Source organism: Melospiza georgiana, chromosome 18 (assembly GCF_028018845.1).
Source record: "Melospiza georgiana isolate bMelGeo1 chromosome 18, bMelGeo1.pri, whole genome shotgun sequence".
In the NCBI taxonomy this organism is placed as follows: Eukaryota; Metazoa; Chordata; class Aves; order Passeriformes; family Passerellidae; genus Melospiza; species Melospiza georgiana.
In genome coordinates, this window is record NC_080447.1 from 14,187,363 (window position 1) to 14,211,145 (window position 23,783).

The 23,783-nt window shown below is 60.7% G+C and overlaps 1 protein-coding gene across 1 annotated transcript; it reads right to left on the bottom strand.

The window, feature by feature from the left end:
• Positions 1-519: 519 nt before the first annotated feature.
• On the bottom strand, positions 520-22,433 carry SMTN (smoothelin). The gene is made up of 22 exons (XM_058036683.1): positions 22,258-22,433; positions 17,118-17,278; positions 16,782-16,875; positions 16,597-16,675; positions 16,219-16,502; positions 14,645-14,747; positions 14,244-14,461; positions 14,048-14,111; positions 12,786-12,878; positions 11,934-12,263; positions 10,875-10,978; positions 8,743-8,859; positions 7,588-7,746; positions 7,421-7,496; positions 6,988-7,152; positions 6,378-6,440; positions 6,150-6,213; positions 5,649-5,819; positions 5,431-5,551; positions 5,208-5,359; positions 3,710-3,883; positions 520-1,451 (listed from the first exon to the last, which is right to left on the bottom strand). The coding sequence occupies exons 1-21, from the start codon at positions 22,306-22,308 to the stop codon at positions 3,739-3,741; spliced, it is 2,814 nt and encodes a 937-aa protein (XP_057892666.1). The 5' UTR covers positions 22,309-22,433; the 3' UTR covers positions 520-1,451; positions 3,710-3,738.
• Between the last annotated feature and the right edge of the window lie 1,350 nt (positions 22,434-23,783).

The following is a 23,783-nucleotide window of genomic DNA, read 5'->3' on the forward strand; positions in this document are numbered from 1 at the left end:
ACAATCATAATCACTGCTGGTGGGCCATCTACCAACCTACAGACCAACTGTGCTGTTCCCGTGTCACCCCTCCCCAGCCTGATAGAGGGGTGAGGGTGGTGGGCACCATGGCATGGGATGAGCTGTTCTCACAGGGTGCGGAGGGATGGGCATGAGCCCATGAGTGAGTCCTGCAGTGTTGAACCAAAGCCCCATGGCTGCACTGGCCCAGTTGGAGACATCTGGCCCTCACCTAGGGAAGGAAGTGGGGCACAGCTGCACTTGACCATAGTCTTGCTGGCCATGTGGGAGTTTTTCCCTGTGCCAAGCCTGGGGCAATAGGGGGCAGTGAACCCTGGTCAGGGTGGCTCAGCTATGGACATCATCAATAAGGTGAGGAGCAGGACATGCCCCAGTGTCCCTCTGGGCTGGGTAAGCAGTTGAGTTGTGGGTAGAGGGGCCTGCAGCAGCTGGGCTGCCAGTGTTCCCCAAGCACTGTGGTGTGCAGTATGCCACTGGCAGAAGGACCTGAACCAGAGGCATTGCCCTAGATAAACCTTTATTATCTGGCTGGTGTTGGTACACGTGTCAGCGCAGGTGTAGAGATGTGACAAAAGGGCGAGCAGCGCTGAGCACATGGGTGGCCTGAGCTGGAGAGGAGAGTGGGGGCGGTTGTCCCAGCTTGCACTGTTCACCTTGCACTCCCCTGGGACCCCTTGCTGCTACTCCCTCCCCAGCACACAGGTGCCCCTAATGTGGAAGTGCCTCAGGTGCACATGGAGGTGGGAAGCAGGGAGTTGGCACGGTTGTGGAGCTGTCCCCAGGGAGGTGACACCAAGCAGGGCCTGCAGTGGGCAGAGAGGCTTCCTTGCAGGGGGCCAAGGGAACCGCTGGCAGATGCTGCCTGCAGGATATACCATGACCCTGGTTGAACTGCACAGCCCTGCTCAGCCACAGACCCATGAGGTGGCCCGAGTCTGAGGGCACAGCTGTGCCCGTGCCACCCCAGGGACATAGGGATGGTGCCTGCAGAGCAAATAATTCCTGGAGAACAAATAACTTAAAAGGCTGGAGTATGGGGGGCAAGCCAATGTGGGAGCATCCCCAGCAGTGCCCACCTGGCTCTGCCCACAGGGTCAGCCCACAGCTGGCCGAGGCAGAAGCAGCTCTGCCAAGGCAGAGGTGTGGGGGTGCCCTGGTGGAAGAGTTCTCCTGTCCCCAGTGCCAGACCCATGGCCCCCCAGACCCTCCCAGGCAAGCAGCTCCCTTGCCCACAGGCAGCTCTGGGGTGAGGGCAGCAGTGGGGTGGAAAGGGCAGGCTCTAGCACTCCTTCTGCCGCATGCGCAACTCGTGGCGACGCAGGTGGTTATAGAGGGACTGCACGTAGGTGAAGACGCACTTGGCGTCAGGCTTCTTTCCCATGATCATCATGTCTTCAACCTCCACCAGCGGCACGCAGTCCACCAGCGTCCTGCAGAGATGAAGCCTTCAGCATGGCCTCAAGCAGGCTGCCACGTGTGGGGCTGGGATGGGCACCCCACACTGCTCAGGGCCTGCTGGTGTGGGCACTGCTGCCCTCAGACCTGCTGAGCTTCTTTTGCACCCCCCCACCCCACCCTGGTACCACAGTCCTGCTCCTGACACTGGGAAAAGCATGTGCTGTCTGCCCTGGGAGGTGCCTGCCCCAGGGCAGGGGCGGCCCAATTGTCTGTTCCCCAGATGCTCTCCATCCCACTTCTTGGTGCTGGCAGTCATCCCCTGCTAAAGCTGTGCCACCCTCCTCCTCTTGCTCCTCCAGCTGATGCTGATGTCCTCTAGAGAGAGCCCAGCCTGGCTGCAGGTGTCTGCTGTGCCCTTCCCTCAAACACTACCAAGTGATTCAGGGAAAGCAGGGGGGGTGGTCTTGGTTATGTGCTGCCCCTTACTCCTGCCTCACATCCTGGCCCTGCTGTTTTGCCTTCCCCTAAGCCCTGCCAACCTGGCTCCCTCCCCTGCCCTGGACTGGAACCCAGGGGCTACCTGCACCAAGCCCAGCACACCCTGCTGCTGGAGTGGGCGCTGCCCTGCCTCAGCTCACTCAGCCCTCGCCTATTTCCTTCTCTCCCTGCCCCACCACAGTGCAGGGGTCCATGCAGGACGTGGCTCCAGGAGCTACCAGTCTTATGGCACCCTCAAAGATCAGTTGTGGTTGTGTTCCCATCCCCATAGAAACTTTGGGGCTCTGCCCCTGCCCTTTTGGTGGGGTGGCCTACTCTGTCTTGCCACCCATCCAGTTCCCTGGGCTATGTCTCTGCCCAGGTTGGGGCTCCTTGGGCGCTTGAAGGGACTGACCACACAATTATGAGTCCTGATGACAACCAGGAAGGGCTGGATCCAGGATCCCCCTCCAACCATGGAGGGGATCTGGCAACCTCTTGTCTGCTCCTTTCTACAGGGAGAGAAGGGGTGGGGGGCACAGAAGCAACCCTACCACTTTTGCCAACCCTCCTGGCCCTGCCCAGGCCCCACACCCCTACCAGGCACTGTTTCCCCTTCAGGCTGCTGCTGCTGCTGGAGCAAGGGCTGCATTGGCACTGGGGGCGCTGCTGACACAAACTGGCAGCACCTGCTGCTGCCATGGCCAGTTCAGCTGCTTTGGCCTGGGCCACTCAAGTTTCTGCCCCCAAGGCTCTGGGTGCACAAGGATGTCCCAAGGCAGGGATCTGCCCCCAAGGAGGATCTGAACCCTAAGCTTGCCACCCACCACAACACCCTCAACCCCCAAGCCCTGAACCTCCCCTCTCCCCTCCTGCAGTAGCCCCACTGCACACGTTGGCCCCCTAGAAGAGTCACACCCCAAGGAGTGACCCCAGCCAGTGCCAGCCCCTGGGGAGCACCAGGGCCCAGGAGAGCCCCCCACCCTGAGTCCCATGGCCCCAGCCATTGCATTAGGTCTCTGCTGCCTGCTCAGTGGGCTCCAAGCCCACAGCCTGGCTGGCACCAGCCCCACCTCATGATTTGGCCACTGTGAGAGTGGGAGGGAAAATGCTCGGGGCCTTTGGAAAGCCCTTGCCACTGCCAGCCTGGCTCAGGGTAGTGGTGGAGCAATGGCAGTGCACAGAGAGTGACTCTGCCCTTATAAAGCCATTGTTTGGGCCCTGGTGTGCCAGCACTGTGCAGAGTCAGGGGAGCCAGAGCTCTAGCGCCAGCCAGGATGCCCTGAGACAGGCACAAACACTGCAGGACCTGAGCCTTGAGTCACACTTTCCAGACTCCTGCTTCTGCCCATATATGAGCAGGCAGCCTCTTGGAGCTGAGCATGCACCCTGAGGCAGGGGAATGAGGCAGCAAGTGGAAGCAGTGATGCTGCAGCATCCTGAGGGGCCACCCACACTCAGCACCATTCAGAACACCTTGGGTGGCATCCCCAGCAGCTGACCCCTGGGTGAGGCTCAGCCATGGGGGCATGGCTCTGTTCTAACTACTGCCCTCCCCACAGCTGGAGAGCAAACAGCACTCCAGGGTGAAACAGTCCCCCCTGCCCAAACCCCCACAGGTGCTATTCCAGAAGGCTGAAGCCCAGCCAGCTGTCCCTGCCAACCTCCTGCTGGGCCCTGTCTGGCACCGCCAGGACTTGCCCCTCACCCATCAGCATCCCCCAGCCTCATCCACAGCCGAGGCAGTCAGTTCCCTGCCGAGCCCTGGTGGTGGTGGGCACATGGGCAGGTACTTGGAGGGGAAGGTTCTCACCATCAGTCCTGGGGGGGGCTGACAATGGGCTACGACTTTTTGGTTTTTACCAGCCCCTTCTGGACCAGGCAGCGATAGAATTCCTGAATGTATGTGTACACACACTTCCAATCTGGCTCGCGCATCCGGACCATGTCCTCCACGTCCAGCAACTGTGGACAGTCCGCGTGCTTCCTGGGTGCAGGGAGAGAGAGGGGCAAGCCAGTGACCGCAGCCCAGTCAGGGAGGGGAGGAAGAGAAAACAAGAGACACAGATCAGTGCAGTTCCCATCCCACTGGCAGCTGCTCCGCTCTGGCATGCTCTGGGGATGCACGATGCAGGGGCAGGAGGGCTCCAGGCACCCCATGCCAAGGCCATTCAGTGATATTGGGGGGGGCACAAGCAAGGGGGAAAGGGGCAGGTGAGTGGCGTGGAGAGGCGTGAAGTCCAGAGGGAAAGACAGACGGAAGAGAAGGAGGAGTAGGAGGACGAGTGAGGTGTTCTGGTGCGCCAGGTGCTCGGGGTGCGGGTTCCAGAGTGGAGCGGCGCTCTATACAGCTCCTGTATAGAACCGCTGGGAGGATGGCGGGGGGCAAGCCCAGCCCTCCTGCCCAGCTCCACTTGGAACCGCGCGGCACAGCCCTGGTGCAGGAAGCTCAGGAAAGGACGCTCACAAGAGCTGGAGGAGGAGGAAGGACGAGAGGCCACCTGGCTTCCAGGCCGGAGAGATCGATGGCTCTCTCAAGTCCGCGCACCAGTTTCCCAATTAAGGCAAAAAATCCATTAACAGGAGCGCCAAGAGCCAGGCCCACAGCCCCCTTCTCGCTCCACCACAGCACCACGGCACCCTGGGAGCTTGTGGGAATCCCCATCTCACCCTGCCACCCTGGACATCAGCAGGATGGGACCCCCCACCCCCAGCCCTGCCCCCTGGCAGGGTGCTGGAGAAGAGTGGGTGGGTGGGAGAGAGACAGAAGGAAGGAGAGAGGGGCTGGCTGCCAGCCCTCCAGCTAGGTGCACTCCCATCTCTCAGCACCCAGGAAAACCAGAAGCAAAAAGGGACAGGAAGAAAACTGGAGAAGGTGCAATGGTGTTTGAGGCCCTATAACTGTGAAAGGAGGAACCTGGCTTAGGCCAACCCTGCTCCCCCCACAGACTGCAGTCCCACACCTGGTCCCCCAGGATGGAAAGTACTGCTGGAAGCCAGGTGGGCTCATGGGGCTGCTGCTCTGCCTTTGGGTGCTCTGCTCCACATTCAGGAAACCAGACCCCTATACCCACCCTTGCCACACTAGACTGGGCTGCACTGGCCTCCTGTGACTCTGCCCATACCAGCTTCTGTTTGCCCCCACAGCACCTAACCTTGTTGCATTGCATGGGGGGAGTGACACCTACAGGCACCCACCTCCAGCACCATCAACTCCATGTGTCCCCCCTCGCCCCAGCAGCGAGCAGCAGAGCCACCCCAAGCTGCTCCAAGCCATCCCAAGTCTATATGATGGCAAGAGAGATACGTACTCTGCAGAAGAGAAGGCCACCTCGAAGTTTTGGCGGCGGTTCTGGGGCGTCAGCTTACTGTAGTCAAATGCATCAGGGAAGAAATTGTGGACCAAGGCACAGAAGGCCATGCCATCACTCCAGCTGGATGAGAAGTTCTGGATGTCCACGTGCTGAGAGAGCAACAAAGTTACCAAGGGACAGAGTGACTGGCCATGGGACAGGAAGAGGGGGTGGCACCCACCTCATAGCCCCGGGTCTTGGCTCTGCACCAGTCCAGCAACATCTGCTTGATACTGTTGGCGTTAGGCACGCCACAGCTGGAGGAGCGCTGCACAGCGGTCTGTGATGCTGCAGGGTTTGAACTGTGGCAGGAGACATGGGGTGTTATCCATAGCTGTAGGTGTTGTTATTTGTGCAGCAGTTACTGCCCTGGCCAGCCTGCCCCAGGCCCAGCCTCACCTCCCACCCTCCTTCTGCAGCTTCTCCATCATGGCCTTGCGTGCCTGAGAGGCTGATGTCTTGGGCAGGCTCTGAGCCTTCATCAGTTCCTTCTTCTTCTCCGCCTGACGCCGCTCCAGCGCTGCCAGGCTGCTCTGCCGAGAAGCACTCTCATCTTCACGGTCAAAAATGCTGGGAGAGAGACAGGCAATGCTAAAGGGGCTCTGGGCAACCCAGAGGAGGGCAAACAGTGGTCTCAGCCCATGGCCAGCCCTGGAACTCTGGAGACCTCCATGTCTTTGGGATAGAAGAGAGGCGGCTTAAGGTCCTCAGCTGGCAGATCTATCTCTGTGCCCAAGGAAGGACCCATGAGAACCTCTGAACACAGTGGATGTACCTCAAGGACCAGGAGGCTTTGGAGTCCCATTTGCGTGAGGACACTGCAAGCTGGGCAGAGGATTTGTGCAAGCAGATAAGTGACAGGGACCATGTGGGGCTGTCCCCACAGGCACCTCTGCTCACCTGCCTGTCTTTTTGGATGAGGAGCTGTAGGATGATTTAGTTTGAACGAAAGTGCTGTTGCCATCTGCAGAGAGAAAGAAAGGAAAAAGGCCCTGGGCAGGAGCTGAGGGCAGCTATGCCAGGAAGGCAGAACTCTGCCTGCACCAGGGCACTGACGGCTCAGCAGCAGCGATGCCCCAGGGTTACACCCTGAGGATACTATGCAGAAAGGGCAGGAAAAACTCTTACTGTCTGATCTCTTCACATAACTTGACTCCATGGTTGTAGTACGGGAGGTCTTGCTGCCATCACCTGCAGGGACAAAGCAACGGGAACTGCTGGGCTGGGAAGAGCAGCACCCACAGACACTTGGTGCTGCCAAGCATTCACACCCACTCACTGCAATAGGGAGAAGTCCCGGGTGGTAGAGCCATGGGCATAGCAGGCAGAGGGAGGACAGAGGGCATGTGCCCCCCAGGCAGAGAACAAAGAGGCAAGCGCAAAGCAACAGGGAGCTGGGCCATCCCTCAGCCCCTGCAGCCACTCAGCCTGAGCCATCCAGGGACTGGGAGAGCAGGGATACAGGAGACAAGACACAGGCCAAAGGTGCAGATGAGGCCCTGCCATCCTGACAGGGTTGGGGATTCAGAGTAAAGTCACCAGAGCAAAACCCTAATTATCCCCAGGCAGACTCTGGGCAAGCCAGAGACAGCTCTGAAACACTGTCCTGCTCCCAGGACAGTCTAGCCAGACTCGGGACAGGCAGCGAACGGCAAAGGAGCTGTGGTGGCGGAGCACTGGGAAGGATTCTGCAAGGCCCCCAAGGGCTGGCACACCCCCCTCCTGGCCCAGCTCATACTGGACTGGATAAGACGCTCAGTCTTGGTGACGGTGCTGCATGCCGAGCCGTCGGCTGACTGAGTGCTCTGCGTGGTGGTGGTCTCTGTGGCATGGCCAGCCCTTCCTGTCACAGACTGGCTCCTAGCCTCCTGCAGCCGCTGGTCCCGCTCCTTCTCCCGCTGGTCTGCAAACATGAGTGGGAGATGGCATCAGCAGGGAAGTGGGGTGGTGCGCATGGTTCCTGCCACACCAGGAGTCCTGCAGCTGCTGCTGGCCACAACTGGTTTGTGGGAAGGATGATGTCCTTGACATCACAAAGCCAAGGGGGCAGCAGAGGAACCAGCACACACTGGTTCCTACTGCTTCCCCGCAGCTGGACAGCCACACTTGAGCACCCTATATTTGCCACCACCACCATTCTGATTCCAGCAGGGATCACCATCCCCGAGTACCTCGCTTGCGCTGGCGCAGCTCCCGCATGGCATTTCGAATCAACCGTCGTTCCTCAAAGTCTGTTGTCTGATCCAGCTGCAGGAGGGGGAAGTCATCATTAGTGTTCTGCCATCAGCTTGAGGTCCCTTTACCTTCTTGCAGGAGCCCAAACCAGAGGAAGAAGTACCATCTTATCCAGAATATCCTCATCCTCAATCTTGCTCAGCTCCTCGACATTCAGCTTGCTCCTTCTCTCCACCTCCCTCACTTGCACCTTCTCCATGCCGTTGGGCAGCTCTGGTTCTCGCCTCGCTGCCTGCTGCTGCTCCACCACCTCTGGCTCCATCTGCAAGAACATCACAATGCAGCTGAGCCCCCTGCCGGCTTGGCCACACCCCCACCTCTTCTCAGGGTCCAGGCCCTCATCACCCTGACACCTGCCCAGTGCTACAGGCAGTGAGAACCCTAGAGAGGATGTGCCTAAGTGCTCTCAGCTTGTGGATGCTGCAAGCATCTGCAGCGCCCAAGGCAGGCAGGGGAACATGGCAATCTGCAGCACCCCATGGCCCAGGAAGACCCAGCAGTCCCCATCTTCCTTCCAGTCTGGCTGCCATAATATCTCCAAATCCTCTCTGCTCCCTGGTAGGAGGTGGCTGGGTCCCCCAACGAGCAGGAGTTGCCCACAGCTCTGGGCCGGGCAGTGGCTGTTACCCAGCTGTGGGCAAGGTGTCGGCAAGGCCAGTGCACACCATTAGCAGCACGGGGATTTTCACGGAATTAAGGGACTTAGTGTAGAGAAGAGCTTGTGCAGCAGGTCAAGAGCCTTCCTCTGCATCCCTGCCAGGATCTAGGCCAGTTTGGCCCCTGCCCGAGCACAGCCAAGTCCCTTTCAGCACAACCCCCCAGCAATGCATAGCAGGCAGTGGGCCAGGCCCAGAATAGGGCACAGGGCACCAGAGATGACAGACTGAGGCCAGAGCAGTCATGCACACACCTAGTCCCATCCTGCATCCTGTGACCTGGTAAACCGATCCGTGGCAAAGCCATCAGCCGGAGTTAACACTGGCCACATGCACCCATGCCACCACCTGTGCCTGGTGCTGTGGTGGAGGCAAGACTGCTGCCTGGGGCCTCCCACCTGGCACACTGGGAATGCGAAACAGGTGGGTGCACAGCCCCACCACAGTGAGCCCAAGGAGTGGCAGATCCCCATGGCGCCGTGTCCCCGTGCACCACTGCCACAGTCACGCCTTGTGCCAGGGCTACAAATACCCCCAGGAGCCCTGGGAGCTGGTGACCCCCTCCCTTCCCCCTGTCATGGGGCAGGGCTGCCCACACTCACGCTGCTGTTGCTTCGGGAGAGATGCACGGTTGATTGCTGGCGCGTACTGGAGAAAGTGGGTGGATGGGCCACAGGGACACTGGGCTCCTCAGTGCCCTCAAAGTGAGCGCAAGGGTCCTGTGCTTCCAGAAAGAGGGTGCTGATGTCCTCCCTGGGGGGCACCTGCAGCCCTGGTGCCAGCAGATCGAGGTGGCGGCCCAGGCGCCCCAGCTCTGCCCGTAACTCCAGGTGCTCCTGTTCCAATGTCTGCAGTGCCTGTGCCAGCACCTGCACTTGCTGCAGAGCCTGCTCCAGCTGCCCCTCTGCTGCCCCCCGGAACGCCACCAGCTCCTGCTGCAGCTCTGCCAGCTCTGCCACCCCAGCCTGCGCCAGTCCCTCCAAGCTGAGCCCTGGCATGATTGCGGTGCAGGCGCTGCGGCGAGCCCCGCTCAGCTGTCCTGCTGCCCTTTATAGGGGCCCAGGCACCCCCCCGGCTGGAGGCTGGCCCACTCCCTGCCTGTGGGCTATTCTGGTCCCAGCAGCCGGGGGTCCCGTGCAGGGGTGCTGAGCCAGGCGCCACACTTGGCAGCACATCCGGCTGTGGGACCAGGTGGCTCAGCAAGGGGAGCCCTGCAAGAGGCCCCCCCACCCCTGAGGGCTTCCAGGGCCAGATACCAGCCTAGGGGCTGGTGGGGACCAGCCCTGACTACGGCAGTGCTGGGTGAATGAAAAAGCCAACCACTGCTATGTTCTTCTGCCCAAGAGCCTTCCCACTCTGGGCCAGCATCACCCACAGCACAACATCTCCAGCCCCAGGCTGGCATTGGTGCAAGGGCCTTGGTCACAGCACAGATTTTAGGTCTTCATACCCCTGTGCTCCCCAATGCCTGGCCCAGGGGGAGTGGGTCCCTGCACAGGTACAGGCAGCACCCCACCAACGAGAAGACATGCCACCGTGGCTACTGCCCCCAGGTCCCTACAGCCTGCTGGTCCTCCAACCAATGCCTACATGGCAGGGCTGCCAGCACCACTGCCTCATCCTCCTCCTCACTGCCCACCGGGAGCACACCTGGAAGCTGCATCTCCTGCCATGGCAGCCAATGGGTCTCAGGTCCCTCACCTCATCAGACAGACCCATTAACACCTTAATGAGAGCTGACAAGTGCCCGGGCCAAGCATGCCCAAGCACATTAGCACAGGGAAGTCACCCCAGCGCAGCCAGCTGCCCACAGGCAGGACCTGCTGGCAGGTGTGGGCAGCACCTGTGGGCATTGCCTGCCTCATGCTGGCAAGGGCTGGGCTGAGGATGGGGTGAAGCCAGTGGTACCACAGCCACTGGCAGTGACACAGGCCACCCACAGGGCTGTTCCTGCAGAGGCAGCCAGGCGTGCGCAGGGCCATGAGTGAAACAGAGCCACGTTTGACAATCTGGCTCCTGCCAAGGCGGCACACAGACGCCTTGCATTACCCTAGATGGGCAGGAGCAGATTAAAGCACTTGAAGGGCTGTCTCCTGTGTGCACCCAGCCCCAGGATGGCCACAGCCTCACAGCCTGCCCTCCCTGCAAAGACACTGCAGAAGGGTTGTTTTTTCAGGTTTTTTTTTTCCTTCAGTTGCACCCAAGAATCCCTCCCCGGCAGGCTGGGGCTTTGGGCACTCTCCACTCAGGATGGCATAGCAGAAACATGAAAGACCCCAACCCACAGCTCCAGAGTGCTTTAGAGACCTTTGAGGAGTAGGCCCCCTCCAAGGCAGGCTCCCCAGACACATGGCCAAGGCCCATCCCCACGAGGAAAAACAGAGGGGTGGTTGGCAATGGGTTTTTCCTTGAGCTGCTGCCACCCTTAAAGGTGTTTAAAACAAAGCGAGACCCACAAAAGATTCCTTGTCCCCCTCTGCACACCTCCCCAGGTGTGAGTACATGGTGGCACAGTCCAGAGTGCAGGGGGCTCGTTTAGGGCTGTGCAACCACACACAAAGTCCAGGGTCTCTTGATGAAAAAAACCCTATCAAAACAAAAGCACCAACCAAAACCAGACAGAGCCTCTGCGGCACACTGCCTACACTAACTCCTTGGTCCCTGGTCCCCATGCCCTGGAGCTGCCACGTAATGGCCAGGTGTAGCACAGCCCCACAGACCCCTGGGCACTCACCTTGGTGACATTGCTGCTGACACTGCTGATGTTGCAGATGGTGCTGACGCTGCTGGGGATGGTGGTGATACGGATGGGGGCATTCCGCAGATCAAGAGTCACCTCTGCAAGGGGAGCAAGAGGCATGTGGGGTCTGAACCAGCCCACAGGCTCAGCCCTACAGCTGGGGAGTGGCTCTGGCTGGGCTATCTGCCTGCCTCGCACATCTTGCCCTAGCAGTGAGCACTGAGCTCTGGCATAGAGAAAGGGCTTTGGGGGCGAGCAAGAGATGGGGCACTTGAGACCCCTCACTGCCCTGGCTTATCATCCTCCCCAAAGAAGGGCACTTTCTGCAGTGTCTCAGCTGGAGCCAAGACCCCCTGATGAGAGGGATGGCCACAGGAGCACCCTGAGCCAGCCACATCTGCAGGCAAGCAGGGTTGGGGCAGGGCTGGAACAGACACGGTGCAGCCGTGGGATGGGGCAGGGCAGGATGGCGTGGGCTCCCCTGAACCAGCAGGTCAGCGGGGAGAGGATGGGGTAGGGCTGCGAGGGCAGGGCAGGGATTGGAGAATGACCCCAAACACGGTTAAGACGGTAGGGCTGGGTACAGGCTGCAGGGCCAGATGGTCTCCCCAAACTGAGATGCTCCAAGCACGATGAGAGTGCATGCCAAAGGATGAGGGCTACCAGGCATGCTTTGTTCTTCTGGCAGCACTCAAATGCCCCTGCTGCCATCCTGCCACCGATCAGCACCCACCTGGCCTGGCTCAGCCTGCCTGCCTCCACCTCCCCATTTGTGCCCACCAAATGTCAGTGCCCGACGGCCCACTGGCATCCACCTACTCCACTGCCCAGCTGTGCACACTGTCGTATTAGGAGCACAGTCCTGTAGTGCTTACAGCCCAGTAGATATCCATTCCCCTCCGGTGCCCACCTTCCCGAGAGATCCACATCTTTTTCAGTCCCACCTCCCTGCATGACATCCATGCCGATCACCCCTACAGCGTCAAGCCTTATGACAGATGCCATCTGCCCACCGGACCTGTCCTGCACACCCCATACCCCACCAGTGCCCACCTGCCCGCTGGCTGCCGGGGGTGGCGGTGATGCGGGGCGCCAGGGGCTGCACGCGCCCGTCCTTGATCTCGATGGTGAAGAAGGTCTTCATGGCGTCGAGGCGGGAGCCGGCGGGGCGCGGGGCCGGGCGCTGCTCTGAGCCGCCGCTGCCCCGCGCGTTTTGAGCGGGCGCCGGCGGGGCCGTGCGGGGCCCCCGCTGCCATTGGGCGGCCCCGGCCCCGGCCCCGGCCCGCCCCCCCGCGCCGCCCGCCCCCGCCGGCCCGAACCGCTGCGCGCGCTCCCGCACCGAGCCGGCGGCGGGAGAGGGCGGGGGTCCCGCGGGGCGCGGCGCTGCGGGGACGGGCGCGGGGTCACCGCACTGCGGCCGCCGGCGCGCGTCCCCGCCGGCCGGGCCTCGCACCGTGCACGCAGCGCCCCGCGGTGCCCCCTGCGATACGCGCTGCCCCCCGTCCTGGCGTGCCCCCTGCCATGCATGCTGGCCCCGCCCCGGGATGCCACACTGCGCATGCAGCCCCCCCGAGGTTGCCCACACGGCGCACAATGCCCCCGGAGTGCCCGACCGTGCATGCAATCCCTCACGTGCTCACGGGAGGTACCGCTGTCCCCCAGAGATCCCATCATTAGCCAGCATTTCCCAGGGTGGCTGCAGCCCCTCAAAGCCTCTGCTCCCTCCCCCCACTGCACATGGATAGGAGGGAGGGATTCTGGGCAGGAAGCAAAAGGGGCAGGTAGGCAGCCAGCAGCATCCTGCGGCATCCTGGCACTGCGGAGCTCCACACCTGCCCAGGCTCCAGCAGGGACATCCCACCGCTGTGAAGCAGAGAATGGAGGCAGCCATCACTAGGATCTTACCCGTGGGGCCAGCCAGGGAGGAGGGCACCAGCTCCCACCGGTGAGTATTCGGGCGAGCCGGGGTCCCCATGACCTCCTGGGTGGGCACTGATGCTTGGAAAGAGACAGGCCAGGGAAGGAATGACACAGAGGAGGCAGAGGATGAGCACAGCACAGGTGCTACTGGCATCGCCCCACCGCAGCACAGCACCCCTGCAGTCTCCCTCCCCATCACTCCACACTCCCCAGAGCTTATGCCAAAATCCACCAGCACTTGTGGGCTGCCTTGCACCCTGGGCATGGGCTCTGTCCTGCAATGCAAAACCACACTGCAGAGGGGAGGCTCTGCGCCCAGCAGTGCAGTGGGGGTCCCTGGGATCTGTGGTGAAAGGTTGGGATCACCCCTGTCCTCACCAGGCCCTGGCATATCGTTGCCTCTGGAGAGACTTTGAAGGGGCTAGGTGGGTCAGCCTTCAAGGGTGCAGGCAGAGCTTTCTGCCCTTGGACGGGAGTCATTGATGCCCATGGAGGGAGGGGGCTCAGCCTCTCCTCAGAATCCAGGTTTGAGCCCGCTATGAGGCAAGGGAGGGGGGCGCAGACCTTGCACACTTGCCTCTATCCCAGGGCTGTGCCGTCTGCAACCTATCACCCCTAGCATCTTCCCAGGGCTTCTTCCTTCCCAGGAGCCAGCAGCCTCCAGGGGCTCCTCAGAAGGACAGCAACCTCTGCCTGTCAGGGCAGCACCCCTGACCCTGGAAGCAGAGAGCTGCTTGTTGGTTTTTTCCCCATTTCCTCTTGGCACAGCCATGGGGATGGTTTTCCCAGCAGTAGGAAGAGGGCAACTGCTGCCACTGGAATCCCTCAGGGCTGTGGGGAGGCCCTGCAGGGTGCTGGGCCCAAGGTGGGGGTGGTCAGAGCCAGCCGTGCACAGCTCCGAGCCTTATTGGGACAAAGAATGCAAAAGGCCAGGGTTTGCTACTGGCACTGATTCCCTTTCATGGCCCTGCAGTAACCCGGCCAGAGTGAGAGCCCCAGTAAACAGCCCGCCTGGCACCCAGTTCCCTGGCTGGGGTGGGCATTGCCACCACTTGGCTAGGCAGCAATTGGCCCCCAGCTAGGGGTGGCCTTTGGCCTGGCTGTGTCCTGCACTCACATTCCTGGCCGTGGGCTGGAGTCATGTCCCCAGGGCTGCCTGGGATGTACATGCTGCAGGACAGGGGAGTGGGGAGCCTTGGGGTGGCACTGCCCAGCTCTCATGTCACCCCCCTCAAGGCTACACTTACCCATTGATGGCCTCTCATGTCTCCCACCTGGTCCCAGCACCTGGCAGTGTACCCCAACATGAAGCTGTGGGAGCAGAGGGGCAGAGCACTCAGCTGGGGGTTACATGCAGTCCACCCCAAGAAGTTGGCTTCACCCTACAGAGTGGGTGAAGGCCCTGGGCAAGGAGGGCAGTGGCAGCTGCCACCAGTTTTGTACCTGGCTGCCAGCACTGGGCTGGCCCGGGATGAATTGCTCCCCTCTGGGGCTTTGTGCCACACTGGGCTCTGGGGCGCTGGCAGGGCTGCCCAGGTTCCCTTCCTTCCAGGCTGCCTGGGGCTGATCCTGCTGCAGGTCCTCACCATCATCCTCAGGCTCTGGACTGGGCTCTGGGGCTGGCTGCAGCTCCAGGAGCACGAGGTTCCCCGAAACCACAGCTGCGAGTGAGAAGAGACTCTGCTCAGGTAGCCTGCAGCTGCCTGCAATGCATCCTGCAGCCCCTGCAGGCACCCGGCTGCCCTGCCCACCACTGTGAGATAATATGCCCTCCATCGTCCTGCAGCTGGCCCCAGGCATGCAACCCAGACAGGATTTTGCCATGGACATTTGTGAGGACTCACCCTGAGCACCAGGTTTCTGGGGGTCTCCTGCTTGCTGGCTGCACAGCTCCTGCATCCCAGCTGGGACATGCTCCTGCTCCACCACATCCTCTTGCTTGCGGGCCTGGGGGGAGTAGAACCAGTCCTGCTCCAGTCTCCCACTGGGCCACCATGGCCCATTCCAGCCAGGGATGCATAGATTGTGGAATCTTCCCATGCTATCCAGGTCGCTGCCTGCATGCTGCTGGGAATTGACAAGCCAGTCCCTGCACAGGGGTCACAACAAGAGGCTCACAGGGGGACAAGTGTCCCCACACCCTGCTACATCCTGTGGGCAGGGAGAGAGACAGTGTCTAGTGAAGGGGGACCCCAAACCTGCCCCATGCCTCCAGCCCAGGCACTCCAGGGCTCTGTGATGCAGGGAACATCCAGTTTTACAATACCCTGTCCCTCTCCATAGCACCTGCAGCTCTGCTTTGCAAATGATGAAATATTCCAAACATAGGACTACACACAGGTGACAGATCTGTCTCTGACATAAGTCTGAGCAGGGTTGGGGTGTCCTGGTGTCAGCTGGAGAACAAGGTGCCAGTCCTGGCTGTGCCAGTCCTGGCTGTGCCAGTGCCTCTAGCAGCACCATGACTCTAGGGCAGGGGGAGATGAAGAGGGGCCTGTACCCTGAGGGGGCACAGGAGAGCCAGGTCCCAAACCCAGGAATGGAAATGGCCAGATAGAAATCAGCCAGATCAAGTGGAACAGCCCTCTCAGCTGCTCAGTGATGTCCCAGCCCAGCCAGGGCTTGGGGGCAGCATGGCAGCACATCCAGATGAGGAGGCAGACAGTGCTGAAAGGTGGCACAAGGCTACATGCCTTTGGCAGTCTCCTGCTACAACCCTGGGACAGGCGGAGGAAGAAGCAGGGCTGGACAGAGGCAGATGGGAGAACCCACACCTTCTTACCTGGCTGCGGGTACATCCATTGCTTCTCCTCTTCCCACCCTTGCAGGGCAACCCCACAGGGTTGGATGCAGAGATCTCTTACCACCACAGAGTCTCTGCAGTGTCATCCCTGCTGCACTGAAAACCCCAGTTTGTGCTCATTCCTTGCAGCTCTGCCCACCAGTTTATCCCTCCCCCATCCAGAAAGCTACCAGCAGCTTCAGTCCAGAATGAGCCCTGGCCCCTCGAAGGCTAGGAGGAACAGCCATCATGAGAAGGGGACAGGGAATCGAGGTTTCTACCCATGCAGGAAAACTGCTGCAGGAGAGATGAATAGCAGTTGCTTCCAAAGAGCCCCATCCCCAAGAACTGGAGCAGAGATGGGGGCACCACATGCACCAGGGGCTCCCAGATCCCCACCGGGTAGCATCCTTGGGAGAAGACCTAGCCCCAGCTCACCACTGCTGGGGCCATGCTGGCACAGCCCAGCCATGTTTTCCCTGTCCCCAAAGATCCCAGCCCCACCTGTCTCAATCCCTTTGGTCAGGCAACCACAGCTTGCCCAGGGCTTTGTGCTTCAGAGAGGCTGGCACAGGAATCCCAGTAAAAGGTGAAATCTTGAACAGTCCCACCCCCTGCAGTGCTCTACACACTCACCACTGAGCCTTTGGGCTGCTGGGCAGGGGCCTGCTTCACAGCCTCCCCATGCCCACTCTCCTCTGGCCTGGCCAGTGGTGGCTCTGCATCGTCCTGCTGGCTGCTCTCCCCACTCTTGTCTGCGCCTGGAGGCTTGGTGCTGTCCTCACCACAGCTTTTTTCACTCCCAGTAAAGGCTGATGTTTCAGCATTGTCCCTCTGGAAAATTTTCATTTCCCCAGGCACAGTTGGGTGCTTGGTGACATCCCTTCGGCTGCTCTGCACATTCCCAGCCAGGGCTGCAGCTGGGTGGGAGCAAAGATGGTGTTCAGGAAGGAGCTGCCCACATCTCACACCTTCCAGGGCTTCCCCCCCAAGAACATGGGAATGGTGCCTCACCTTCAATCTCCTCAGCCCGCAGCTTACGGATGGCGGCTCGGATCAGCTTGCGTTCCTCATACTCACCCGCTGCCCGCAGCTGCGAGGGAAGGACCCAGAAAAGCCCCGGCACAGGGTGACCCATGGTCAGCCCCAGCACAAGTTCCATCCCAGCAAACAGTCTGCCCCAGCACATGGTCGCTCACCAGTTTTGTCAGTTCCTCCACGCTGGTGATGGCTTCGAGCTGCTCAGACAAGGCAGCCAGGGCTGCCTGCTGCTCCTCTTCCAGGCGCCGGGACCTGAGCAGGATGAGAGGAGTGGCCATCTGGGAGCTGTCACGGGTGCTTGAGAGCAAAGTCCCCTTGTGGGCAGTTGGCAGATCCAGGCAACAGGCCCCACCATGCACCAAGCTGCTCTGTGCCGCGCTGCTCCCACCCTCATGTTCACTCAAATCTGTCCCAGCCATAGCGGGGCCAGGTACCGCAGCTCCCATCTCCCAGGGCAGAGGCACGGAATGACCCCAGCCCACAACAGGACTCACTGTGGCCAATTCTCCTTGTTGTCCTGTCGATGGCTGCTGCGTTCTGGGCGGAAGCGCTTGGATGCCAACGTCTCCTCGTCTCGCTCCAACTCCTGCCGCTGCAGCTCCCGGATAGCCGAGCGGATGCGGCGCCGCTCAGCCAGGTCTAGTGTGGCCTCCAGCTGGGTGCACAGGGCAGAGCTCAGCACTGGCTCTGTCTGCTGAGTCCCCATCTCAGCCCTGGTGCCGCCCTCTCCCATACTGCCATGAGTTGCCCATGCTCTGGACAAAGGCACTGTCTGTGTGCGGCACCCACATGCCCAGCGCACGCTGCCCGGCACTGCCAGGCCCTGCAGGTAGTGGGCACGGCCCCCCTGGGACAGGATGCTGGAACCAGCCATAGTGAAGAGGGGCTGTCACGGTGGCACCGAGGCCTCCGGGCATGTAAAGGTAAAAGAGACAAGCATGGGAAATGAACACCCACCAGTGGTCCTACTGCCTGCAAGGGCTGGTGCCCTGCAGCTCTGTCCCTCCCAGTAGCACCAGCTCTGGAATGAGTCCTCCTACCCATGCCAGTCCCTCCAGCAGCAAAGGGACAGGAGAGCCCATTCTCTTCTCATCCCCTGTTCCCCAGGAGGTGCTGGTTGAAAGGACCCCAGCATCCCACCAAGGAGTCATCTTGTCCACCTTGCAGCCCTCCCCATCCCCATTCACTGCTAGCACATAGCAGGTGGCTCTTGGAACCAAATCCATGAGTGGGATCTGTTCTAAATGCAAGTCCAACCCTTTATGTGTGGGAAGCACAGCCACAACTCACCCACAAATGCCCCTCATGAACATCTCACAGGCACTCCAGGTGCTCCTCAGCTCACCAAAGGCCAGCACCTGGCATGGGCATGCAGAGCTGCTCCCCCTCTTCCAGATCAGGTCAGCCCCATTACCAGCTCCAATTTTTCCAGAGTGCTATGAACACACCTCCTGATGTTCAAGGGGCAGAAGGCAGCCAGATATTCAGTGAGAGGCCAGTCAGGGCAGGCGTGGCCCCACTACCCTTACACTGTCCTGCTGTAGGACATCAACACCACCCTGACATCAGGAACCCAGGAGGTGATTTCCCATGGAGCTCATTAAAATAAACCAAATGACCAATACCAGCTGCTGTCAGCATCAAGCTCCTCATGCTTGATGGCTATGGCTATGCCACAGGACAAGTGCATCAGTCCCTTCCCTTCCTATCCCATGGGCCACTGACAGGCCACCCATGCAGGCTCTCCGGGTTCCGCTGCAGCAGGGATCAGGGTTAGTCCCTTGACTGGACCTGAACTGAGCCACACTGGGGGCCCCACACCACTACCTGTATGCAGACTTCTCTGCAGAGAAGCTATCTCTCCAGAGAAGCTATCGCCCTTTGCCCTCTCTGCTTGGAGTTTGGTGATATGGCAGGGTATTCCCCATCTTAGTGAAGCCAGCAAGCACAGAGCAGGCACGGAGATGTCATGTGCCATCCCAGCAGCAGCCAAAACTGTTGTACTCCAACCCTTGCCAGCCACAAAGCCCAATAGGGAGCATTATCCTTCCCCAATTGGGAAGATACTGGTGGCCAGGACTACCAAGCCCTAGCAAACCAACTCTAAAAACACACATAACCTCTGGGGGAGCTGCCTGGAGCCAGGGTGCTCTTTCCTTCCCACCCCAGCAGCCCCCACCACACTAGCAGGCAGCACCATCCCTTCCAGCAACCTGGCTAGACCTGGGGCCTGCAGCCCACTCTGGGCTTTTATCCAGAGCAGGCACCTCTGCCACCACAAGGCCAGGGAAGCAGCTGGGAAGAGCAGGAGCCACGGCACTGCCAGAGCAGTGGAGAGTGTTGGAGAGAAAACCAGCGCCTCCATCCTCATGGGCCTCTCAATTCCCATCTGCCCTAGATGGCTGCTGGCATCCCAAGGATGCCACTACAGTGGTGACAACTACCACCAGGACAAAGGCATGGTCCAGCAGCAATGGTGGCCAGCCAGGAAGCCTGGCTCCCTACAAACAGGGCAGCATAGATGGGCTGGGAAGTGGTGGAATTTGGTTCAGCTCAAAATGAGGAGCTGAAGGCAGAGCTTTGTGGTAAGGACCAGCTCTCCCTGCAGCCATCCAAAGGCTTTGAGAACAGGAAAACAGTCCTCAGCTGCATATTGGATGGCCAAGGCCTTGGCTGTTCCCTAAATAAGCTGCTGGCAGTGAGTGGCTTGGCCCCAGCAGCTGGGTCGGGGCAGCTGGTTGGGGGAGAGAGGAGAAGGGGCATGTACACAGCAGCTGGAAAAGTCGTGAGTGCCAGGAAAGGAAAGGAGGACACAATGCGGCACCAGCCCTGCAGACACTGGTGCAGGAAACATGCTGGCACCAGTGTGTGCTGAGTGACACCCACTTGCCAGCTCTGGGGTCTGCCCTACCCAGGAAGCTCAAGCTGGGACCTGACATGCGCTCAGGTCCTGGAAGGCTTCTCCCCACAGGAGAAATGGCAGGGCAGGAGAAAATGCCTTATTCCAAGCCCACGTCAGCAGGGAGCTAGAATGAGGCAAATGAGCAGCTTTGGAAGCGCCGTAGCCAGTAGCAAGGGAAAGCATGACAGAAACCACAACAGCTGTGAAGGACCAAGGGGCCCAACCCTGCCAGCACAGGAAGACTCAGGGATCGGCACATGCCGGGGACCCATGGGCCCTGCCCAGCTGGCAGCAAATTAATGGTTCCAAGCAAACACCCTCCTTGGCACACAGAGTGCCTTTGTGAAAGGGCACTGGCACAGCACCCATAGGCTGCTTCCCCACTGGTGCCCAACACAGCAGTGCTCAGAGCCCTGGTGCAGTGGGCAGCTCCCCCAGGAGGGTTGCAATTAGCCTGGGATCCATCCGGCTCTTTGGAGTGCTGCAGTATACAGCAATTTGGAGGCTGGAGCCTGGCCACAGGGAAACCGCTTTGGGACATCCGATGAGCCTGGCACATTGAGCACCTCCTATGGCCCGAAGCTTCACTGTCACCTTTAGAAAGAGCCATGGGGAGCATGGCTGCCCCCTGGGCAGAGCAAAGCAGGAAGGACACTGGATGACAGGGATATGGCAGGGATGCAGTGCTTCTCAGAGCCATTGAAGATTTGCCAAAGGCTACTGGGTATAAGAAGAAGGGGATCTCATGGCAGCAACTTTCCTAGCTCAAGCCTGCCTTGCCTCTGTCTCCAAAGGTATTTATATCCTCCTTAGTCAACCAGACTAAGAGTTGGAGAGGCTGGGAGAGGGAAGCATTCCCCAGCCCAAAGCTGGCAGACCTCAGCCTGGAGGTCAGTACAGCTGTGAGCACTCAAACAATCTCTTGCTTCTGGACATCCACCTAAGGGCCACCCTGCAGTAGCACTCACCCCATCCCCCACTACTCCCTCCTCCAGCTTCTCCAAGACCTTGGTCACTTTTATGCTGCACCATTGGTTCATCACAACCGGCCTCCCTGGGACTGGGATACCAGTGGGGAGGGAATCATGCGGATGCCTATGGCAGGAGTTGCAGGGCAGGGGCTTCCTGGCTGCTCCCAGCCCAGCCAGCACAGGAGTGAGGGGGCTGCACGGACCTCCTCAAGTCCCCCAGCCTCCTTCTTTCAGTTTCCCTGGGGACATTAGATGTTGCTGCCTAGGTGTCACTTGAGACAAATAAGGAGAAGCAAGGCAGAGTGGAGAGCTGGGGAGAGCAGAGAAGATGGGAGGAAGCTGTGGGAGAGGCAGTTTTCCCTTATATGGACTAATTCTCTTCCAGCTGAGGGGAGCCAAAAACCTAACCAGAAGAAAAATAATTCCTTCCCTGCCTCACACCAGCTCAGATGAAGCTTTCCCCAGCTTGTGCCACACAGCACAGGGAAATGTGGGTCACAAGCACAGTGCTCTGGGAAGGCGAAGCCTCAGCATGTCAAAGAAAAAGCATTCATAGAAGCAGTGCTTGCTGCAGGATGAGATCCACCTCCCTGGTCTGGCCAGACACCAGGAACCCACTGTTCCTGAGGCTCCATCTCAGATCAGAGACTTTGGCTGGGACATGGCAGAGCTGGAGCACTGGCAAGATGGGAAGACACCCTGACCATCCATCCCCATGCCTCTGGATAGATGGTCCATTGGCCCTGGCATCACCCTACGAAAAGCAAGTGGGGTCCTCAGATCGAACCACGGGCAGGTCTGCGTGTCGTCACTCCGAGCTGGCTGAGGGCTGCAGGACAGAAGGCTCAGCCGGGGGCAGCCCTCGTGCGGACCCACTGCACAGCCCTCACTTCCCGCCGGCTTCCCGACTCTTTCCTGTTCCAACAGAGCTGCCTTCCTGGCTGACTCAGCGTCCTGCTGTGACTATTCCCCATCGCTGGCCCGGGCCACCCCGGCTCAACCCCCGGGGAAGCAAGCACAGCCTTAGCCCCGGGCCGGGGGTCCCCAGGGTTGCCCAAAGCCGGGCATTTGTAGGGGCTTCCCGGGACACCAGACCCGGCTGAGTATCCCGAGTCCCGTCTTCGGGACACAGAGGCCCCTCGTCCTCCAGAGTCCACCGGCCGCGGCAGCGCACGACCGCAGCTCTCGCTCCTGGGGCAGCGCTCCGGCCGGTGCCCCAGGAGCCGCCGCGCAGGAGCGGATGGGATGCAAAGCCATTCAGGCAGAGCCCGGGAAGTGCGCCTGGCACAGCGCCCGCTCCCCGGCAGCGCGGGAGCCCGCAAGGAGACAGCGGGGAGCAGGGAACGATTCCCCGGGATCCGCCGGCCGAGAAGATGGAGCCGGGACAGGCGGTTACGGTCAGGTTGCGAGCAAAGAGCCAAAAGCGGCCAGAGCAGCGGGGCCAGAGTCTTCGGAATCACCAGAGCTAGTGCTGGAGCTCCCCCCGGCCCAGAGCTCGACCCAGGCCAGTGCGGGTCCCTCCAGGTGCTGCCGCCTGGGACCAGCGATGGGTCTCCTGCGCAACATCCGCTCCCAGACATGGCTCCAGAGTCCCCCGGCCGAGCAACAGACCCGAGGCCCGCCCGATCTCATTCTGCCCGCGCCTGAGACAGCGGCCCCGGGCCCGGGGGGCGCTTCAAGGAACCTCCAGGCACGACCTACCCCCGGAACCGCCGCGGGCGCGCACCGTATCCCGAGACCCAGAGCAGTCTGGGGACTCACCAGCTTCCGCAGCGCTCCCTCGTCCATCCCGAGGAGATTCTCCTGAGACATCCTGCCCGTTGGGCCCGGGCTGCTGCGGCCGGGACCCGGTGGCGGCCGAGACAACAAAGCGCGGCCGGGGCGGCGCGGCCCTGCGCTGGGTTCCTCTGCGCTCCCGCCCCGCCCCGCTCCCCCCCTTTCCCGACTCCGCTCCGCTCCCGTTCGTGCTCCCAATAGCGCCGCAGGGCCACCGCTTCCCGCCGCCCCGCCTCGCCCCGCCGCCGCCAGCCCGGCCCCGCGCCGCCCCGCCGGACCTACGGGTCCTGTATCCCGGTGCCCAGCCTGTTCTGGCACCGTGTAACAGCAGCCGTGCCGTACCGTGCTGCGCCGCACTCCCGTCCCGGACCCCACGCCGGTGCCGGTGTGGCAGAACTCGGGCCTGGCCACCTTGGGGTAGCGCCCCAGGGTGTATCGCTGCCCGCAGAGTGTCCCGAGCCCAGCCGGGCCGCGGGGACTCCCCACCCGCAGGAGCTACTGCGCCTCTCGGCTTGCGGGATGCGGGGCAGAGAGCCACCAGTACCTCCTGCCCAGAGGCCCTCCCCACCGGGCCCGGGTGATCACACCGTGGGATGCCCCTGCATGATCTGGGGAGCTGTTTGAGCTGCTCCCTGACACCGCTGCAGGATTAATGCTCAGGGCACCCCCAAAAACTTGTGAAGGCTCCCTGAGGATATGTTGTGCCCCTCATATGGTCCTATTGCTTGCTCCAACTCAGAAGCTGCTTGTGGTGTCCTTGTCCCTACATCCTGTTCCAGGTCCTAGAAGGCAGTGCCAGGACAGCCAAGCCCTGGTGTCTCACTGTCGAGAGGTTCCCCTGGAGACCCCAAGGTCCTTATCTGCAGTTGAAGTGCAGCCCTGCTCTGTAGAGGACAAACTTGTTGGGGCTCAATCTTGTTTCTGGGCAAAGGCCAGAAGTATTCCCTGGAGAGGACTAAGTACCTGACATAACCCGGAGGTGTTGTGGGCTCTGCAAAGCAGGCGGTGGCCATCTGCCTCTAGCTCCTAGGTGAGGGGGAGAGGTGCTGCTCCCTGCCTTGTCCAGCAACCCAGAGACTCAGGGGCTTCTCCAGAGAAGGTCATAGAGATAAGTTCACTGCTTTTCTGGGAGTTCCCAGCAAACTGGGAAGATGGATGGGGTGGAGCAGGACCACAGCATCATTTGACACAGGGAAGAACCCACCATGGTAGGCCAGAAAGCTGGGGTGTGGTAGAGGTAGCCAGAAAGTCCAGCAGTTTCCCTACTGGGAGTGTTGGTTCAGATGTCTCACTTCAGGCCTGTTTGCCTGGGTGGGTCTCCAGCTGCACTGGCATCCCAGAGCCCTCTGCTGCCCTAGGTTCCTCAGCAGCTCTCCACTCTCCAGGCCTGAGCAGCACTGGGCTCCACTGGAGCATGACACCCCTTGCCCAAGCAACTACACTAAAGCCAACCCCTCCAAGCACTGTGGCATCTAACATAGCATCACCCTCTGCCAGTCTTAGCAGCAACA

Coding starts and splice junctions, on each gene's coding strand:
- SMTN (XM_058036683.1), bottom strand. CDS start 22,308: ATGTCTCAGGAGAATCTCCTCGGGATGGACGAGGGAGCGCTGCGGAAG. Junction 17,279..22,257: donor AGGGAGCGCTGCGGAAGCTG/GTGAGTCCCCAG, acceptor CTGTGCACCCAG/CTGGAGGCCACACTAGACCT. Junction 3,884..5,207: donor GTGGCCTTCTCTTCTGCAGA/GTACGTATCTCT, acceptor CCCTGCACCCAG/GAAGCACGCGGACTGTCCAC.